General features: G+C 42.6%; 2 protein-coding genes across 10 annotated transcripts in view; one reads left to right on the plus strand and one right to left on the minus strand.

Annotated features, from left to right (window-relative positions):
• The window catches only part of JAK1 (Janus kinase 1), a 71,731-nt gene extending 65,325 nt beyond the window's left edge, over positions 1 to 6,406 (plus strand). For all 4 annotated transcript variants that reach the window (XM_064454892.1, XM_064454888.1, XM_064454889.1 and 1 more), the window contains exons 18-25: positions 575 to 725; positions 1,476 to 1,570; positions 1,754 to 1,946; positions 2,535 to 2,659; positions 3,418 to 3,590; positions 4,050 to 4,167; positions 4,535 to 4,645; positions 5,706 to 6,406. In XM_064454892.1, coding sequence (XP_064310962.1) covers positions 575 to 725; positions 1,476 to 1,570; positions 1,754 to 1,946; positions 2,535 to 2,659; positions 3,418 to 3,590; positions 4,050 to 4,167; positions 4,535 to 4,645; positions 5,706 to 5,807 — 1,068 coding nt within the window. In that variant the 3' untranslated portion in view covers positions 5,808 to 6,406. The remainder of the gene's footprint in view (positions 1 to 574; positions 726 to 1,475; positions 1,571 to 1,753; positions 1,947 to 2,534; positions 2,660 to 3,417; positions 3,591 to 4,049; positions 4,168 to 4,534; positions 4,646 to 5,705) is intronic.
• Positions 5,866 to 21,435, minus strand: part of RAVER2 (ribonucleoprotein, PTB binding 2) — a 41,222-nt gene continuing 25,652 nt past the window's right edge. Inside the window, exons 7-14 of one of the 6 annotated variants that reach the window (XM_064454895.1) lie at positions 19,944 to 20,048; positions 19,640 to 19,751; positions 18,300 to 18,520; positions 16,197 to 16,308; positions 15,657 to 15,802; positions 13,746 to 13,835; positions 12,985 to 13,113; positions 5,866 to 9,624 (exon numbers count right to left, since the gene is read on the minus strand). In XM_064454895.1, coding sequence (XP_064310965.1) covers positions 9,478 to 9,624; positions 12,985 to 13,113; positions 13,746 to 13,835; positions 15,657 to 15,802; positions 16,197 to 16,308; positions 18,300 to 18,520; positions 19,640 to 19,751; positions 19,944 to 20,048 — 1,062 coding nt within the window. In that variant the 3' untranslated portion in view covers positions 5,866 to 9,477. Of the gene's footprint in view, positions 9,625 to 12,984; positions 13,114 to 13,745; positions 13,836 to 15,656; positions 15,803 to 16,196; positions 16,309 to 18,299; positions 18,551 to 19,639; positions 19,752 to 19,943; positions 20,049 to 21,435 lie in introns of all 6 variants that reach the window. The other 5 variants (XM_064454894.1, XM_064454893.1, XM_064454896.1 and 2 more) reach the window with 5 other exon arrangements.

Consider the following 21,435-nt stretch of genomic DNA (forward strand, 5'->3'; position numbering starts at 1 on the left):
ACTTGAGTCACCCCCCAAGTTGTTTTAACAGGAGGCAGCTGAAAGAAACTTGCTGTCCTGGCTACGGTCTGCTTTCTGCTTGTGGCAGATCTCTTGGGGTAGTTCTGCTGAGCTTAGAAAATGCACAAGACTGCCCTCATCCCATCTGCCCTGAAGCTGGTACCTTCTCAGAAGTTGTGAAGGCCAGCCAGTATTGTGCTGTTTCCTTGGCAAGCATTTCCACTCGGCTGCTTGTCCTGGTGCATAAATACCACGGCAAACACGGCAGAAAAATAACTTCTGAAAGGTGAACTCTTCAGCCCATTTTAGAAACTTCATGTGTTTTAAGTGATTGCTGCAACCTACACCAAATTCAGCACAATAATAATTCTCTACTAGTAGGAGATGGTTTAGAGTTAAAGATGAAAAGGAGGATTTCCTTGGCAAAGTCAAGTAAAAGTTCACAATGAGTTAAGGATCTAAGGGTCATGTTAGGATCCTGTAGATCATAATCTGTCAATCAATCCATGTAGAACATGGGTTTATTAAGTTAAAAGCTAAAATTCACGCAGGAGTTTCCATTTGCACCTTGCAGAAGGAGAGGTTCTACGAGGGGCATTTTGTGTTAGCAACACCATCATGCAAGGAACTGGCTGACCTGATGAAACAGTGCATGAACTACGACCCCCATCAGAGACCCTTCTTCAGAGCAATCATGAGAGACATCAACAAACTGGAGGAACAAAGTAAGGCCTGTTTTCGCTTCGCAGCTGGAGGGAGGGATAAGGAAGGCTGTTTCTTTGGCTGTGTTGGACACCTTAGAGCAGCCTTCTTGCATGCGTACGGTTGTATTGGCAGGAGCGCATTGCGTCCTTACAACAACGGAAGTAGCCCTTTCTATAGATGAGTGCAAATAGGATGCAAGCATTTAATTCATACTGAATGTGGGGCTTACGTTGTGTTGGTGTTGCTGCCATTTCATTTGATGGTCCATATCTTACATAACAGCTTAAGTTAGTTTCAAGACAATCTTTGAGCTCCATTTCCATAGGACTCTCTTGACCAAATCAGAGCATTAAAACAGATAACTCTGGTTCCTGGTTCATCTTATGTTGACGTTACTACCGAACAACTAACAGAAGATCAATTAAGGGCAAAACCTGATATCCCATACCTCATATAAATAATCATAGAAGCTGAATAACTACTACAGGGTAGGAAGTATGTTGAGAGGAAACTGAATCAGAATCTGGAATATGACCCAGTGAGCAACCCACAAAGTGAGGAAGATCAGCAAGTGATAGGCAGGCATATACAAATGGAGGGAATTCCTTGTCAGGAAGTAGGCAGGGTTTAAATAAGGGAAGTTGTGACAGTAGGGATAGAAATGCACTGACAGCGGCAGAATGGAAGCAGCCAAGGATGCCTTGAAGTGTCAAGACCCAGGTGTCCCTATGGGAACCTGTCTGACCCGGGACTTTTTTTCCCACTCCCAGATCCTGATATTGTCTCGGAGAAGAAGCCTGTTACAGAGGTCGATCCCACGCTCTTTGAAAAACGATTCTTGAAAAGAATCCGTGATTTGGGAGAGGTAAGAGAATGTCAGATACAGAACTAGATACGTGCTTTGTGTGTGTGTATGTACAGCTGTCTGTGCATCCTCTCTGCGTCACGTGAGGAAGGTGTGAATCATAAATGCCTAAAATTTAGCATCAGCGACACTATGGTTAGTGAGTGCTGTGTTAAATAGCACAATCTCTTCTTTTACAATTAGGGCCACTTCGGTAAGGTTGAACTCTGCAGATACGACCCAGAAGGTGACAACACAGGGGAGCAAGTGGCAGTTAAATCTCTAAAGCCAGAGAGTGGAGGGAATCACATCGCTGATCTCAAGAAGGAAATAGAAATCTTGAGGAATCTTTATCATGAGAACATTGTCAAATACAAGGGAATTTGCACAGAAGATGGTAAGTCTTCATGTAGAATGTTAAAAGTAGACACTAAAAGTAGAAGGGTTTTCCTTCAAAAATGAAGCATTTTAAAAAGCAAAACGGTCTTAGTTCAGTCTTATGGGTTTAGATCTTTCTTCAGGGAAAAAGCAGCAATTTACCTCTGAAGTCCTCCTCCCGCCCATTTTTATGCTTGGCTGACCTGGATATGAGCAACATGGTTGATGTTGTAAAAAAACCGAGCAGCTGGGCAGGCTGGTGTCTGTGTTCCAGGGGCGAGCTGACCATTGCAGCTGGGCCATAACCCCATAAACCAAGAGGTGATTATTGGAAGCATACGTCATTAATAGAAAAGGGCCCTATTGTCTTATAGTTTTGCATTTGCAGTAGTGATTAAGACAATATTAAGAACTCTAAGTTCAGTTACCTGTCCTGCCTGGAACAGATTCTCCTCTGGACTGGTCCAGTGACTGGTAATGGGAGTGAGCCCATAGCCATGGGATGCTGTTACAGCCCACAGTGCTGTGGGCTTGTACCAAAGTTATTGGTGGTAATGACGTGAGAAGGGTCACATATCTGCAAATTAAGCACACATTCTGTTTTTAGGAGGAAGTGGGATTAAACTCATCATGGAATTTCTTCCTTCTGGGAGTCTAAAGGAGTATCTCCCCCGGAACAAGAACAAAATCAATCTCAAACAACTTCTCAGATACGCAGTTCAGATCTGCAAGGTGAGCCTGGCACCAGAGCCTTCCTTCCTGCAACTCTTCTGTTTGATTAGTTTAATATTTAATTTAATAGAGTGAGGAGAGGAGGGGAGGAGAGGCTCGCTTTATGAACAAAACCATTCTCCTTGCTTTGTCCCCAAGGATCTGAATCCTAAAGCAGCCTCTCCTATGCTTCAGGTGCTGCCGGCACAAAGATCAGCAAGGGAATAACTACCAGGTTCCCTTGCGTAAAAGTTTACTATGGGAAGAAATTGTTCCTACTGCAGAATTTGAAGTATTAGGAGGGAGGGAGGACAGCATTTAGAAAAGGTGTGTTGGCAACAGGGAGGGAGCAACGTGCAAGTCTAAAGAAGGAAGAGATGCGAGTGCAGTCAGGCCATGTGAAGCAACGTGCTTTCTGCAATAGACTCTCTCTATGCCCGGTCCACCATAATCACAAAACCAGACTTTCAGGTCTAATATCAGTATCAGTTTTAGCAGCACACAAAGGCACAGTTGCTGCAGGGAGAGGGGTTTGAAGATGGTGGCTGATCAGCTGAAAATGAGAAAGCAAAGCAGAAACAGCAGTCTCAACAGATGAGGAACCCAAAACCCAAGTTTAAGGGGGGCAGTGTCGAAAAGGACTCTGGGAAGTGCCAACAGAGAACCTCATGGGAAACCTGGAGAGAGCATGAGCAAGGGAGCATTTGAAGGGGAAGTTGGAGCAGAACAGTGTTTAAAGTAGTGGAGAAACTAGCATAAAAGGCTTTCTTCTCTCTTAGGGAATGGACTATCTGGGCTCCTGTCAGTACGTGCACCGTGACTTAGCAGCAAGAAACGTCCTTGTTGAAAGCGAGAACAGAGTGAAGATTGGAGACTTCGGTCTCACCAAAGCCATCGAGACCGACAAGGAGTACTACACTGTCAAAGACGACCTCGACAGCCCTGTTTTTTGGTAGTAACTTGTAACTCATTTTCTTTAACCAGACTGCAGTGGAATAACTTGCCCGTTCTTAGACTTAGGCTTTTAGGCATCCTGAAGATTTTTCCTGTTTTGATAAATGGCCTAAATAAAGATACAACATCAGAGCCAGAAGAGGCACCTGGTAGCCTATACTTATGTTCTCTGGTGCTCTTTTATTTCTTGCTGCACTTAATGAGCCATTTTCCCAGAATCTTGTTTTTGGTTTTGGTCTCCTTTAGTTTCAGTGACTTGCTCTGTAATCGTTGCACCTTATTTACTACTTCTGGGGCACCCCAAGCCCTGTGGGCACACTGATTTATGTACAAGGGCGCCACAAATGCAGAATGTGCCTCTTCAGTTTGCTTATTTTAAATGCATATGGGTTGTGCATGTATGAGTAGATCTGTGCAGCTCTGAATAAAATTTAACGCTGTCATGTTGTGTCCACAGGTATGCTCCAGAATGCTTGCTTCAGAGTAAATTTTATATTGCCTCAGATGTCTGGTCGTTTGGGGTGACACTGTATGAACTGCTTACCTACTGTGATTCGGAGTCCAGTCCCATGGCAGTAAGTGGTTGTAAAAGAAATTGCTGCACAAGCTGCTTAAAGTAGATGGTTTTTAAAAATAATTTTATTATTTTTGGAAACAAAAAGTCAAACAAATGTCTTTATCTCCTGAAAACAACCCTCGTGGTTGTCTTTCACTAAAGACTCTGTACAGAGATAAGCTGGGGTGGCTGCATGTCCTGTTGAGGAAACTATAAATGTTACTGTCTGTTTTCTAATGCGAGTATATGGTGCACGGTATCTGTACGATAAGCATCTAGTGTTCGTTTTAATTTTGAGATTCAAATGTCATCTTAATGTCAAATTGAAACAGCCTTGATTTGTGCAGAGCAAGAGAATGCACAGCTGACTCCTGCTCTTTTCACAGGAGTTCTTGAAAATGATCGGCCCCACGCAGGGACAGATGACGGTAGCACGGCTGGTGCGTGTCTTGCAAGAAGAAAAGCGTTTGCCACGTCCACCCAACTGCCCAGAGGAGGTAATGGATGCACCTACACTTCGATAATGGTGTCCTTCCTTTGATAATAAATTAGCAGCAAGAGCACCACACATTCACGGTTGAATAGACCTGGCTAATCTTGGTAGGAAATGCTTAGTGTGTGCTATTAAAAAAGCATTTCCAAGGTTTTTAAGCATTATTTTAAAATGGTTTTTGACGTTCCCAAGCTTGCAACATCCCTTCAGAGGGGTCAAGAACTTGCTTTAGTATCTGGATCCATGTAAAATTCATTCAGAATCCTAATTTTTGAAATACAGAGCTCCTGGGTGTGCACCAACCCAGACCGGGAAGCACCCAGCAGGGTCTCGGTTAGCAGGCCCCGATGTGCAGCTTGTCTCCTCCTGCCCCTGGTGGAGCTGGGAGACTGCCAAACTGTGCCCTGGGGAGGGTCTGCAGACCCACAGCCTCTGCCAGAGCCCCAAGCTGAGAGAAGGCCGCAGGGAGGCGAGGGACAGGGTATTTCTGTCCGCACATGTGGCTCCACACCGGCAGGCAGCTGCTGCTGTGACTTGCAAGGACGGGGAGGTGAGCGGCACGTGTGGGACCTGAGCCCCGCGCTGTGGAGCTGGACAACTCTGCACCAGCAGGTCAGAGCAGGGCTAAGGAGCTGCCTGTCTGGCTCTCACAGGCTCCTGGTGCTTGATCCAGTACAGTGCTTAGAGGTGAAGCAGGCTGTGGGTCACTGGCCCCGCACCACAGTTAGTTGCTGCCATTAAACTGGTATAGTTCTTACTGAGAGGTGCACAGTAGCGATTTTGATAGAAGAAGCGCTCCTGAAGCTGTGCTGAAGCTGTTGCATTGTTTTAAGCTGTCCACACAACCACTGCACCGTTTGCACTGTCAGACAAACATATACCGCTACTTGAACAAAAAAACTCCACTGGTAACAGATACTTGCTAATTCTGATCAAAAGCTGAGGAAAGTTTCTGTCAGTGTTCTTCATTCCATGGTAGTGAGAATCTGCTCCATTATAGTTACTGGAAAAACCAATTAAATATTTCACACATACTTTAAAAATGTCTTTTTTTCTGTTGTTAGGTGGACCAGCTCATGAGGAAGTGCTGGATATTCAAGCATGACGAACGGACAACCTTTCACAATCTGATTCAAGGATTTGAAACAATTATGAGTAAAATGTAATTTTTTTTTTATACTGTCAGTACTTTAAATGTGTGTCAAAATATAAATGCCCAAGACCTTTCTTTTTTTTTTTTAATTGCTGTAATTTGTACTCTGACTGTGCTAATGTGTCTAAAGGATTCTTCTTCCAACAGTTTTCCTTTTTCAGTTTAGTCAACAGTTGGATCAAATTAATTAAAAGGTATGGCAGAAATAATAGCTTGAACTCCTTTTGCTGCTGTTTTTGCAAGGCAGTTTTATCTTTATCTGATTATGGTCTCGCCACAATTTGAACTACCCTGGTGAATGCGAACTGAAAGAACAGTGTCAGAAAGTGCTGCAGTTCTCAGTGCAATCTGTAGCATTTAAAACAAGTCTGCTGCACACGCTCATGCCTTGAATAACTAAACTAGTGGACCTAAGAGGACTTGGTACAGTGATTTTGTAATTTTTATGGTGTTTTGTGTTTAAAAAAAAGTTTGGCTGACAAATATCCTTTATGTGCACTTAAATTTACGACTCTGGCATAAGAAGCCAGAGGTGACAAAGTAATTAGCTCATCTAAACCAGTCTGCAGTTCTGAGCTCTTATATATATTTCCAAAAAAAAAAAAATAAAAATTGGTTGACTGTTGTGTTAAAAAAGAAAACCCAACAAAAAAACACGGATCAGCATGTATAGTGACAGATTTCATGGGGAAACCCAGTTGCTGGATAAATATATTTCCTTCTCCTAACTCAGCCCTTCCACATTACACATTTCTACCCGCTGAAGCTTCCACCATTTACGTAGCTATCTGACATGCAAACACAATGCTTTTCAGCTTGTACTGCAGATGAACTACACTGTGGTGAAATGTGCATGGGAAATTAATTACATACTTCGGGGCTAGAAGAGAAAATGAATCCACCTACAGGAGAATCTGGGGAAGCACTCCCCTAACAAAGAATAATCATCTAAAGTTGAAGACTGAGCCCCTGGGGCAGCATCCCTAGGAGAGGAGGAGAGCCCTCAAACACCCGTTAACAGTCTTTTTGTTACCAGGGGTGCACATCTCACTCATTTGTTTTGGTCAGTGACTTCTTGGGCCAGCATGTTAAATCATTTTAGCAGTTCTTCTGTACAGCCGCGCCTAAGACACCGATTCTTTAAACAGCAGCATTGGCCTTTACTTAATTTGACTTACAGGCTCAAACCAGGCACTTATGCAGTATTCAGTTAACCAATGGGAGAGCCAGTGGGGCCAGACTGGGACCACACGTTTTATCGGCAGGACCAGATTTAGCATTTAACCTGTAAGCAAGTCAAGTGAGGGCACATGCTACTCTTCTTTTGTAAACCTGTCAGGCTGCAATAAATGGTGGTTTAACTGGAAACCTTCTGCTGACCCGTGTCCTAAAACCTGGGCGCTAATGTTTTCCCAACACACCTTGATTTTGAAAATACTTTGAGGAGAGACTCAGTTCTGGCAATAACAGAAAGATTTCTTTAAATATATACCTATATATATATATTAAAAAATTGTAATTATGAGCTCCAGCAAGGTCAGATTTATTTTTACAGTATTATGTGGTTTTTCTGTATGTATGTCACTTATGAACCTGATTTAAATCTGTAAGCACTTTGTTACTCTTTATACAAACAAATCTAATAAAGATTTTTTTTCTCCACGTGTATCTTTTTAAATCATAAATTAAACAGATTTTAAAACGTAACTTCCATAGGAATGGTGATCAGAACGGGTCACCTTCAAAACCACCTTCCCCTACATTAAATGATTATTTTAAGGGCAGCCCAGAGATGTTTTCCTCCCACAGGAATCCACTTTAAATGCGTACCAACAATTTATTGTCATTGAAAAGCGTAACAAGTTGAGAAAGTTGCATATACAAACAGTTTGAAGAAAATATTACAGTGAGTTTATCAATACATACTTGTAGATTCCCAGAAAAGCTCCCATAACCTGCGTTGCTATTCGGCTGTCTTAAGCAGTTACTGCCTGGTCGCACTCTGCCTACTAGCGCCACACCACGACTGCGGCGGGAGGAGTGATTCTGATTGTGGTGTTTTGTGTGGTTTTGGTTTTTTTTTTTTAAGCTTTGAAAATATGCATCCTGGTCACATCACCTTGCTTGAAAGGCAGAGTTTAAGACCTTTTTTTTTTTTTTCCCTTGTTTATATTGCTATTAAAAAAAAAAAATGGCTTCAATGTTATCTAGCAAGATTAAGTAAGAAGGACCTGGCTTCAGGCCTCAGTGCTCAGTGAATTAAGTCCAGTGACTTTGCAACAGGATTCCAAGGCAGCAAACCCACAGCATCCGTCACAGAGGGCTGGCTCGTAGCGTATTTGTCACAAACACTGATTTCAATAGTAACATTTCTAAGTCTTCAGCTACCACGATTAACAGCAGAAAAGAAAGACTCCAGCCAGGATTACTTACTGAATTAGATAAAAATATAAAGGCTGTTTAAATAAAAAAAAGGAAGGAAGGACAAAGCTGGGACCCAGGGCCTGGGAGCTGTGGGCCGCAGGCCCCGGCGGAGAGGGGCTGGGCGACGCACAGAGGCAGCCCCGTCCGTGCCGTGCTGGCACCGGCAGCCCCGCAGGCTGCTGTGCTGCACAGCGTGTGGGTGTGAGCCCGTTCCGCACACAGGTCAGCAAGTAAATAGCTCGTCTTTCTTCTGCAAACTACTGCATGCAAAAGGTAATACATAAGGAGAAGTGAAAAAACCAAACCAAACCAAAAAAAAAAACAGAGCCAGGATGCTCTGCTTTAGCAGGCTTTGGAGCGCAGCAAATTTCAGATCATCATCCAGAGCCAGAAATCAGAAAAAGTACAACAGGCAGTTGATTACTTCCACTTTCAGCCATCTTTAACAATGCTACACCACCTGAAAGTGTTGCCAGCAGCCCTGCCTTCCTGCCGCACGCGCCTGTTGGACGGCAGACAGTGCTTCACCATTTTACACAGGTGCATTCACAAACTGTAAATCACTTACTCCAAAGAAAAGCTGTGGATTCTTGGCCTAAAAGCAGATAAGGGTTACTTCATTGTCCAAGCATTTAGAATTCAGTATTGCAAGGCAGCACACAGTATAGCATCTTACTTGTAACAAACATTTATTGAAAACATCACAGAGGCTCTGGTAATACATTTGGTATATCTCCATTCCAGGATTAAGAGGAAATATTAAAAATATAAAGGCTGTAAATGCAGAACTCTTAATCCTGGAAAAAGTAAGAGTGGAAAAACCCCACATTCGGAGTTAAAAAAGATAAGAAAAAACCTCCCACTATCAGGACGTCATCTTTTCACTTCCTCAGTCTGAGGACTAGAGAAGGGATCCGCATTCCCTCCTCACTATTTTTATTGCTTTCAGCTGGTAAGCTACCAAAACTCACCAAGTTGCTTTGTCAGCTTCAGCCCACTGTTACGTTCAGTGGCAGACAACAAAGGAAACACCATCCCATCCTTTCAGAAGGCAAGTCTGACTACTGAGAACTGGCTAACCTCGTAGCGATACGTACCGTTTCCTTGGCAAATTTGCCTGTTACAGAGGTTGTTCCTCTTGGGATACTTATAACCCACGCAGAAAGAAGAATTATTTGTCTGAAGTTAAGGCAGCAATAAATAGCAGAGGTATGAAAAGCCTGCCTTCACACCCTACGGCAGGAGTGATTATTTAGGTCTCAATAAACGCGCTTTTTTTTTAGAGAGGATTCTGCGTAACGTACTGCGGAGCCCTGAGTCTGCTGGCCAAGGTACTCCATGGGGCCAGGTTCTGGGGAGGAAATGAGGTATGAAGAGCCTCGCTTCTCACTTCTCGTTGGAGCCACCTAAGGACAAGAAGAAAACAAGTGACACATGATCCAGAGCAAACGGTGTCAATAAATAAAGCTCCAGTCTGGGAATTACAAAGGACCAGCAGCCAGTAACCGACTCCAAAGGCCCGACTCCTTCGGCTTTAAGGTCCAGCTATACACAGCTCATGACTCAGTGTTTGTGCCCTTTCCCTAAAAAAAACCCAATCGTAAATGCATTGGTGCCCCACCGTACATGCATTTTTGTGAGGGCAAAGGGCTGGCTGGGCCAGGTGGCCCCGCTCCACAGTGCACGTTTAAAAAGCAGTAGTGTAATGGCCGTGCTAGTACCCTGCAGTGTCACAGCAGCTCCAGGCATCTTCATCCTTTAAAGTAAGGCACCGGTAGGCCACCTTTCATTCCTCTTTCTTTTCCCTTAGAGCACTGAACGAGTTAGCCGGTCCTGGCACAGCTATCATGGCAAGGCAGATGTCAAAGGACTTGGTTTCCAGCCATGCCAAAGCATGTTTGTGTTGCGGACTACAGGTCCCACTGTAAGCTGCCACTTGCAGGCATGAGTTCACATGTGGTACCAAAGTGAAGGAGAGAGCAGTAACGGTCTTTGATCAAAACTTCAGCTAAAATGCCTCATTCCAACACACAGAAAGCCCTGAGGGTCCCAGAGTAGGGTTTCTGGTGAGGGCACAGGGGACCTAACCCTGGCCTCCAGCAAGGGCTCCTTGGTGAGGCTCAGGTTCAGTTCTTCTGGAATCCATCAGAACAGGACTTTGCACTATCCATGCACCTACAGCACTAGAAGCTGTACATGCACATTAGAGCCCTCCAACCTGATCAGCAACTCTTGATCACTTCTCTTTCCTCCAATGTGTCATTAATTTCATTACCAAATGCCTTAAACAGTCACCTTGTTCTAGAAGACTGAGGCATTTGCCCTCTAACAACCACCTGAACCTGATCTCACCACATCCTGTTCAACCACATCGTGTGTCCTGGGTTAAGTCTGGCTCCTAGATCAGAAGATTTGGGATTTTGTTCATATTGGAGTGAATATTCTAGAAACCTTAACATGTTTCACAAACAGGGACACTAATTCCTTAACTCAATCAACAGCACAGCTGTGCTAACCAAATGTCCCTGAGCCAAACACTTCCTAGCAGTTCTCAGAAGCACCCCTTGCTAATTCACATTCACAACTTAAATTACCTTCCGCTAAGTCCTATTTCATTTTAGCATGCACTTGTCATTATCATAAATAGGAACTTGCTTGAGGAAAGACTTTTAGTTTTCCCCGTCCTCTCTCCTGCATTTCTAAAAGCTGTGGCGATGTCACAGATGTACTGTAACCCTCCACCGCGTCCTGGCTCGCGTGGCAGGGTGCAGCATCGCCACCACATGCTTCATACAAACCGCCGACCGTGCTCCTTCTGAACCTCTGAAATGCAGCCCACAGAAGCAGGAGAAAAATGGGTTGTAGGGTTAAAGCAAGCGCACACGCACGAGCACACACGCCTAACCAATACAGAGCCTCTTGGGGACCAGTGTGTGTGCCCTCTTCACTGATACTTATCTTTTGATTCCAGGAATGAGAAAAAGTACCTTGCTGGGGAGGCAAACTGTTCTTCTGTCTAGTCTATGCCAAGGGACTGCTCCCTTTCTGCCTTTTACGGCATCTGGCATTAAGACAAACTTCAGAGTAAGCTGTTCAACATCACCTCCACGTACAAGCTTTCCTCTTTAGATTGGAGATAAACTGAAAGGTAATAGTTAACTCAAACCCCACACTACCTCCTTCTGTTACAATTTCACTCACTTCCAGTCATATCAGAGCTGTTAGGAACATGAAAGCTCAATTTTTGCTGCACACAGCTAGAGGTTTTACAGCCCATGGCACCGTGTTCAGGCCTCGGCATCTTTGTCCCAAGACATGTCAAAGCCAGTTCCAGCCAGGCGCTATCTCCTATCCAGGAGTTGTCTCCTGTCCAGGAGTCATTAATTGCTACAGTTGTGTGTTCCTTCTGAACCCCCTCCAAAAACCAGGAATCTCATGCCAAGTGTGAGATATGAATTCCTGAATGCCAGAACACCATGTGCTGAATCCTGCTGCTAACCTCTGTGCAGGAAAGGGATTTAACGCTGTGACAGAGGAGAGCCACGCAGGAGGCTGGGCCACTGAGCTCCCGCAGATGCGACTGCTGACTTCAGCTGTGGCTCCTCTCCGCATGCCTGGGCACCGTGCAAGGGGCCACGCACTGCGCTAGAGGCTGGAGAGCCAGCTCGGCATCCCTCCAGCAGCGCTTGGAGAGATTATCATTGCTCTCATGACTGGGACTGGACTCACAAAGGCAGCAGCTCGTTACGCTGACGGGCATACTTCCCTCCAGCTGCTCCCAAAACAGATGACAATCTGGATTTTAGGGTCTCTCCCATCAGTAAAAACAGGAGAAATGTGATTTACCTACAGCATGAGCGTATGAATTCCTTAGGACTTCTGAGGCACTCGGGAAACAAGATGACCTATGCTCAGACTGAACAAAGCTTTTATCCCCACTGTCTCAGCCTGCATTAAAATGGCCTCCTGTTTGTCCAAACTGCAGCCTTCTTTAAGCTGGTCTTCACTGCTTCCATAGCATTTCCCTATCCCTCCTGCACCTTTTGTTGATGAAATTAAGTGTCTGCTGGGTCCAACAGACACAGGAAAGTTTGCTCAACGAGGCTGGCTGAAGCAGGTTGCATCTGATGGCTGTAACACATTTCAAATGAAAGCCATTTTAGAATGGGTTTTCCTCCCAGGATCCAGTTAACAGTATTACAAAGTGGCAGCTGTAGGTAACCTGGATGCTGCCATGACTTGCTAACTCTGCTTCAGAGGTTTTATCCCAGTGGCACTCACTGCAAAACATCTGCGAGTCAGGCAAAAAAAAACCCATCTAAAACTGGTGTGAACTATTTCCTCCTTCTTTGTGCACTTCCTACTTTATTTGCCTACTTCAAGGCATTTTTGCACATTCACCCTTACAGACACCATCTTTCCAAGAAGTTTGTTCACAAACATCCAGCCTTTCTTTGCCTGTGGGATTTGGTGATTTGTGGGCAGTGAGGAGCACTGATCTCCAGGGTGCTAGAGGGCTCTGAGGTGGTCTGGCGCTGGCACTCCCTGCCCAACCACTGCTTTTATTTAGCACATCCCGCAGGAATGGCGTGTGATCATGAGCAACTCGGGAACCTGAGGAGTACGGATGCAGTGGAAAAGCTCTGCCTTGTCTTGTTGTGGGTCCAAAGTCCACTCGGTGGCAGCATAAGACAAACAAGAAGCGCCTCCACCAGCAGCTGGCTCAGGCTGCATCTGCAACCACTCTGCTCAGTCTCTCCTCTCACCTTATTTAATGGGTTTTGTGGAGGAAGCTGCAAGCTGCCTGGCTGGTATGATCCCTGGGCTCCACTGTAAAGTGTAGGCATGACCTGCAAGCAGGTACTGTAGTCTGGGTAAGATCCACCCGTAGATTCCTAAATGCAGAACGGGATCCATGATCAACCAGAGGTTGAAAGAAGATAAGTTTAGTATTTCATTTTTACTTGGTATAGCAATGAGCACTCAGCAGATACGAAAATATCTGAATCGCACTCAATTGCTAAAAAGAGCATACAATTCACAGCAGCTCAGGCATGCAGCAATTTCTTGAGCAAAATGTAGGATTTGGGGGACAGTTTACACAATTACTTTAAAAAAAAAAAGCGTGCTTCCCATTGGTCACAGAAACCTTGGTCTATATAATGACCTGGGTGAGAAATAGTCCTTCAATAGACTCACTGGGAAATAACATTATGGTGTGCTGTTTCTTGGTAGGAGTATTTTAACACACTCCTGGACTTTACAGGAGAGTGGGATTTTAGAGAGAGAAATATTTATGCCAGATATAATCAAAAGCCTGAGTATGAATCCTGGAGAGTAACTGTGCAGGGATGCCCTGCAGAAGGCGACCATGCAGTGCCATTTGTCACATGCCCTTATTTCTGCAGTACCGACAGCGGCAGCCACTATCAACAAACAAAGCAGGTGTCCAGAGTCCAAAAGCACCCTTACAGCTGATGGGAGAAACAGCCAGTGGAAACAGTACAAAAAGAAAATTATTTCTCACCTCAGAGGCTTCATTTGCAAATTCATCGACTCTTGCCTGGTTAGAGCTATATGCCTGAGCATAATGCTGATACCATTGCTGAACAGCCTCCTATAAAGGAGGAAAAAACCTCTTCCCATTAGCTGTCTACTAAGATCACTTTAAATGAAAACAATTCTTACGGCCTTGCAGGACATGAGAATGAATGAAAGGCAAAGCTCTCTAAGAAGCTTCAAAACATGTTTAACACCACTGATAAAGCTCAAATCAAACATTTAAAACTACAGTAAGTGCTTAAAAGTTACAAGGCACTACTGCCTGGGCAGCGGATGCAAGTACAATGTAATTTCTGTTACGTGGAGGGAACAGACAGCACAAATATAGCTGAATGATGACATGTGTCACCTCTGCAGCTAAGTGACATTATCTGAGTCCTTCATGTTACTAAAGATAATACTAATAACACCAATACTACAGTACTACTTATTTTTTGGGACAGTATTTTAAGCATTTGGGGTTAGGAACTACCCTCCAGGAGACATAAAAATGAATTTGAAGCCAGATTTTAAATCGGCCAGAATTTAAATCAGATTCAAACAAAATATCTGAGACTACGTTACTGCTTACATGAAACACACAGCACAACAGCCCACAGGACATCTCTCTTGCTTCTCTCTAAAGCACAACTGTCACCAGATCTGATCTGACTAGTAGACGGGTCTGGTCCCTGGCAAAGCTCCCTGCTACAGTGAACATGATGCAGCAACCCTGCCCCCTCCACCCCTCCTGGCCAGGCTGAGACCCTCCTAATACAAAGCAACCCCCATGACCACCCATGCGCCTGCTCTTCGTCCTCCATACCCAGCTGACTCCCACAGCAGTCCTGCTCTACCCCAGGAGTTTTGGAGCAATGCAGGTTTCCTTGTCAGCAGTTTAGGAGACGAGAGCACAGCTTGTTTCTGTCTCCCTGCTGCAGGAGGAGGGATCAGGCGACTCTGGGGAGGAGGTGATATGGACAGGGCAGGAGAGAGAGAGGTGAACAGCAGAGCCAGAGCCAGGCCCAGAACAGACCCAAGATTTTGGTACAAATTACCCGAGGCACTATGATCCAGTTCCTGTATTTGATTTGTATGCAATTGTATTTACACACAGAGCAGTGATGACTAATGAAAATATGGAAATGTTATTTCACAGTGTGTCCTGATGTCTGTGAAACCCCGTACTTGCTCTCAGTACTGCAACACCCTCCGGATGAGGGGTAGCTCTCCACCTTAATGACCATGCTCTGACCCCCAAATGGGGCAAATGGTGAAGAAATCCCATGCAGCGACACCAGGTGGCAGAGACTGAAGTAGTACCTGGAAACTTCTGGTAGACAGAACACACTCTTCTCTGGGATTTAGCCAAAGTTCAAGAAAACTCTGAAACTTCTTGGGAAGGGAAAAACTTCATGGCTTTGAAGACAGACAAAAGCCAAGCCAGAAGTTATAAGAACTGCTTTTTTTAGCCAACTGCACTGAATTCAGGTTCTTAAGAGGCAGTCTTTCAATGGTACTGCAGTAGGCAACGTGTTGAGGCTTTTTTTTACTGGCATTAGGTGCACATTGCACTAAATCTACTCTGTACGCTAAAAGAGATAAAGCTATCAGTGAAGAGGACCTACAAGGTTCAGTGCGAAGAAGAGGATGGGCTTTGGTTGTAGGAAAGCCTAGGAACTGCTGAATAGTGGTTCATGATGTCAGGCAATGCTGTTCAACTGCACGCAGGGCTATCAGACCATGTCTGTACCAAGTAGCGCATTAGGAGTACGCAGAGAAAACCAATGAGCAACTCGGGAAGGAATCTCTGAGCAGCTCTCTGCCAGAAACCCTGCTACCAGAGCTCTGAGTGACAAAAACAGGCTTCAGAAGAAAGCACTGCAGAACAACATACCTGTGAGTACTCCCCATGCTGTTGAGAGTAATTAAAATAATTTTCCATTGCATGTTGTGATGTAGTTCCCTGAGACACAGCAGCATCCACCATGTTGTTCGAAAGTCCAGTCTGCTGCGGTGGACTAGAGGCTTTGCTGGCAATTGCTGTTCATAACACAAAGAATATACAGTCTCTATAAACACACAGTTTGTACAAACCACACAAATTAGGTTGCACTCTTGTTTAACAATATTCTGGGATTAAACCAGAAATTTGCTACTTCAGATTAGGCTGTGCTCAAAATTAATCAGTGCTACTAATAATTAAAAGGCTTTCTAGAAGTTTGTCTATATCAGTAGCCCATTAACTCTGAAAATTTACCCTTCCTAAATAAAATATTAACTATGAGGATAGATTACATCGTAATTTTAAGACAGACTACAAGATTTCCTTAAAGATAAACACTACAGTCACTGGCATCACCTGCCAAACAGAATAACAATTTGCCAGAGTCTGGTCAAGGAAACAGTCAACTAAAACCGCTAAATGTTTGCTTACCTGGAAGACATAGACCAGGCAACACACTGGCCAAATTCAAGTAGGGGTTGGTACTAAGACGTATTTCTTTTGGGGGTTCTCCTAGCAGCGAAGTCTGTTTTTTCAAGGGTGTCTGCAAAACAATTGCACAGGTCAGTTTGCATTTGCATTATACTCATACATTTGTCAGACATAAGGTAAGTGTCCCAGCAGGATTTTAAAAAAGTTTAGCCCTATGAAATGTAACAGAAAACTTCTAAAATAAATAACGGGGACAACTACCTGGACACATTGCCTGTACTTTTTTCTTGCCAAACAGTTTTAGCAGAATGTTTCTCTTTAGACTGTAAGTTACTAAAGGATATTAAAAAAACCCCAACCAAACAAAAGAAAAACTTTTACATTCAATTAAAGGAATAATAATGACCATAACGACTCCAGATGCAGGGAGTTAGCATTAAGCATTATGCACATAAAATCAACTCTTCTCACCCAGAGTCACAAGCAAATAAATGACAAATGAACCCTGGACTGGAGAGATGACACTGTCTGCAGTGTCCCGTTATAACACATCTTACTAATCACTCTATTTATGAGGCCTTACTTAAAAGGGGAAAATGTTTATGAGTGGAAATGAAGTATTAGGATTGACTCACTCCTCCAAAGCCAAATAAGTGTTTTCCTATGAGGGACTAGGAAGGGTACACTACCACCTTATTTCCCTTTAGCTTAAGTTAGAACAAATACCAGAAATAAGGATGAACATAGCAAGTTACATAGCTTGTCTGAAATATATAGCTCAAATACATTTATATGGTATTCTATGCTGTGTCTATTCTGTTCAATTTTTCAAAGCACATTAAGGAAAACAAATAATTGTTTTAATGGATTAATACTATTTTCACTAAAATAGTATTAATCAACAACTTTTCAAAAACAGTGAGACCAGTTTTTAAACAGAAAAAGCTTCAGAGTGCTGAAATTCTTCATCTGGATGCAAAAGCAGGCATTTAAGACAGTATGACCGTTCAGTATCAGCATACAGACTGTGACTGTCTTGTCAAGGAAGTAATTTTTGCAAACTGGGCCTTCTGTCTTTGATGCAGAAAAGAAAACAACTACCAGGATTTCAAAAAAGAACTTTCCCTGATAAACAATATTCAAAGAAGTAAAGGAATTATCTAGACTTCTAACGATTTCATTACATTTCCTTTTAGCTAAATGCTGAAATAAAACACTGGTTTTATACAGGCATACACACACCCCCTATGTATTTTATCCGTGTGTATCTATACATAGGCAAAATTCCACTTCACTACAGTAAAAAATGATATAAAAAATGAGAAGTGTACTCTCTGAAGCAGGACCAAATCTGTCAAAGATGTCTAACAAAGGCAGACACCAATAGTGTATATACTCTAATCACTTCAGATGTCTCAGAAAATATGTTAGGAAAATACAGATCTAATCTGAAATAAGAACATGTTTCCCCCTAAATGTCAAAGTATTATATAGAATTATAAAAAAGTAAATTCTATTAACGACAGGAAAAAAACAGAAAAAACAAGACCATTCTGGATGAAATTAAATCTCATCCCATCCTCATCCCACCCCCTGCCTTCAAGGGATTAAATACTAAAACTGACAGAGACTAAGAATATGTCAACTATGGCTAAGAAGTTATAGATTAAAAGTGGCAAATTTTCATACTCACACACACACCACCTGGAAACCCAAAGGCCCTACATACCACCAAAACTGCTCCTGATTAGTCATGAAATTCAACCACAAGTTCAATTTTCAGTCTTTAAAAGGGACAGTTGCCCTTGAGATAATTTCATCATCAAATACTATGAGGCATGCACATGGAAAAAAAACCCTCCAGCATTGTAAAAAGAGTCCTTTGTTAATTCATTTGGACCACCAAAGAGCATTATTGTTCTCTCCCTATTATTCACAACTGAAATGACCTTAAAATGTCTCATGAACAACCCTGTGATCTAGCAAATTTTATAGTGAAGAACTACAATAAGCAGTTGCAGTTAACTCTTAAGCATGTTAAAATATAAAACAGAAAACACACAGACAAGAGAAAAGAAGTTATTTGTATTTAATGTTCCTTACCCCCAAACTTGTATCAGTACTTTTTAGTTGATTTTGTTGTTTGGCATGTCCAGCCCGCAAAGCTCCCGCAGAAATATTTGTTAAGGTCTGATGATAAGGCTGGGATCCTGAGACAACTGCTTCGGTAGTTGATTGTTTATCTGGAGCGTTATTTTGCCCTGGTATAGCTTGTCCAACAATGTGCTGATTCGGAAAGAATGGCAGCATGCCCATCGCTGTTGCTGGTGTTTGAATTGGAGTCAGATTAGATGCTGCAGTCAACCATAAATGGAGAAACTTTTCTGTTAGACAAGATTTATCAGTACATTTTGTTTGTGGTTTTTACTAAGTGATGAGAAAAACATTTAGAGATCTATCTTACAGCTGTCCCAGAACACTGGATTCTGATGATAGTTTTTATTCTTTTACCATCCCACGAGCAAACAACTCTATTTGAAGCTAATACAATAGAGTAAAACTCTAACTTTTCCAGATATTCACTATCATAACCAATTACTTAGTGTTTCCTGTCACTTCCAAAAACGTGTGAACAACTCCTAGAGGATTCTGTACTGGAACAGAGGGGAAAAAACACCACCTCAACTGGCATTAGTAAAACTCTTTGTACAAACAAAAGAACGAGGAATTATTCTCCAAAATTAAAATCCAGACATTCAAAATAGGTTTCTCCCCCGTCCCATGTCCCCCCCCCCAAGCTTTTCCTTGCTCCTGGTTACCATTACTCAGTCTAAAACTGTAGAATACATGGCTCTCAGTGCAGGAAACAAAAAAGATGTACTAAGCAGTATCAACTGATCTTTCCTCATAAAAATTGAGGGCATCAGTGGTGCAGAAATTTGTATTCAAAATTGACATCTGTCACAGACTGGATGTTAAAGCTCTATTGTTTAACGAAATGAATGCAAGAAATCTCTTCAGCTACTCAGATTTACCTGCTCTGAAACAACAAACCCCAAAATTTGGGTCTTAAATAAAAACATTCCAAGCGTACTAAAAATGGTAGTAACTGAGCAAGCAGAATATTTAACAACCTGCAAATATTCAACCAATGCCACAGTGTACCCTTTCTTCCCTGACAAAGAGATGAGAGAAGCCAGGCAACAAGACATTTCTTTTCCTGCTTGAACCAGGTTACAGTTGGTTATATAGATATATAACTTGTTACCTTGCTTAACTATGTAGCTATATAACATGCATTACTGTCCAGCTCTCTGCCTACCTTACCGTGCAGTGATAAGGTTCAAAGATATTATTGCTTTTGCTAAAGTGGGAGAAAGTAAGGTGCATAATTTCAAGCTGAGCATTTCTACTGATGTGGTATGAAATAAAATGTCATTTACACTTAAGAGCTTCTCCACGGGTTCCCATGCCTGAACTCAGTGATGGCATTACCCCTATTCCCAGTACTGTCTGAAGCAGCATTGTTGGAGGTTCTCCCAGCAAACCTGGTTTCTATAAGAAAGAATAGAAAACTATGTAAATGATTAAAACAATCGGTCTGTAGGTATTTCTTATAACTTTCACATTTGGTTAATCTTTTTAGATACACCCAACTGTTAAATTACAGTAGATGAAGAAGATTCTTATAACTGAAAAAAACCTAATAATGTCCAAAGACAGTCAAAGTTAAAGTGATGACCTTACACTATTAGCCTGAATGTTTTCCATCTTCATCAATTGCTGCTGTGGCAATGGTAGGTGAGCAGGGCTCTGCAGCAGTAAGTTAGATGTACTCCCCAGAACTGAACTCTACGAAATTAATAAAAGAAGTGTTAGTTGACAGTCATGGAAAACAGTACATTCTTGAAACATTTTCAGATGGTACTGCTGAAAGAAATTTAAATTAGTTTCTGAGTTAATACAGCAAAGGAAAAAAACTATTTCCCCACACTAGTTCCCCAGAACTAAATTTTTGCTTCACTCACAGAAAGTTATTTCAAGTTTTTTTAACCTCTCTTCCTCCTACCCCTTTTTTTCACCTCACAACCACGCGTATGCTTCCTGATGGCTTTTCAAGGATCAATAGTATACTCCAAATACAAGCTAGACTCCATTGCAGCCCCTGTGTCTAAGCCAACAGGGAAAGCTAAATGTGTTTGAAGCCTCTGTACACAGACTAGATAGGGGAGTTACCTACAGCGCCAATAAGAAAGATGACACACAAGGACTTCAGGGGATCATGAGCTCTACGAATAAGGTCTTCATTGTTTGTTAACATTTGCATTGTGCCTTGCACTGCAATTCTAATACATAATCTCTGCCAAGTGTCTATACACTTCACAGGACTCGGTTGTAACTGGCTCTCACCTCTTGGCTTTACAGTTACCAAACAGTATCTTTGCTTTCAAAGAAGAACATCAGATACGTTCCCCCCCCGTTTTTCGTGGCAACTATCTATATGAAATCCTATTCCAGAACCATTAAAAAGCTTACAAATCACAGTGCCTACAGATTGTTAAGCCTATAAAACATTAAATATGTTTCATTCAAAAAATCCTGGATCAGTTTGCCACCGGAATTAAGGCACTTAATCAACTTTGAGGGACCACATTCAGACTCTGCAACTGGTATATTCAGCAGTAAATTGTCTTTCTGGCAGCAGCTCCTGAACATGACTTGCCAGGCAAAATATAGGTTGCTCTTCAAACCTTTCTGTACAGCAGTGCAAGAGTAGATATATGGGACACTGACTCTGCCAAATCATGAGTATAGCCATCCTAGCTTTTTTTTGAAATCTCCTACATAGGAAAGATCACCAAAACGGGGTAATGAAGATGGAACCCAAAAGAAGGCAGCTATCCCAATGCACGGCTTTGCATATTTTGCAGCCTCCTGCAAAACCTCACAAATATTTTCAAGCTTAGGTTGTATCTGTGTGTGGTATCAAATTTCCTAGGGAAAACCCTCTATGCCTATAATATGGTCTTCTGGACTCAGAAATGTGCAATATAAAACAAAAAGGGCCATATCTAGATTAGTTATGCATCTGCTATTTTAATTGTCATAGTGATTTCCAGTAGAAATTATCCAGGGCTGCTTATTGTCACCAATACAAATGATTGTTCCTTCTAAACTTGGTTGGGTCAACAAAGAAGATGTATTAGTTCAACTGCAAAACCTTCAGAAATACAAGAGC

Source organism: Phalacrocorax carbo, chromosome 6 (assembly GCF_963921805.1).
Source record: "Phalacrocorax carbo chromosome 6, bPhaCar2.1, whole genome shotgun sequence".
In the NCBI taxonomy this organism is placed as follows: domain Eukaryota; kingdom Metazoa; phylum Chordata; class Aves; order Suliformes; family Phalacrocoracidae; genus Phalacrocorax; species Phalacrocorax carbo.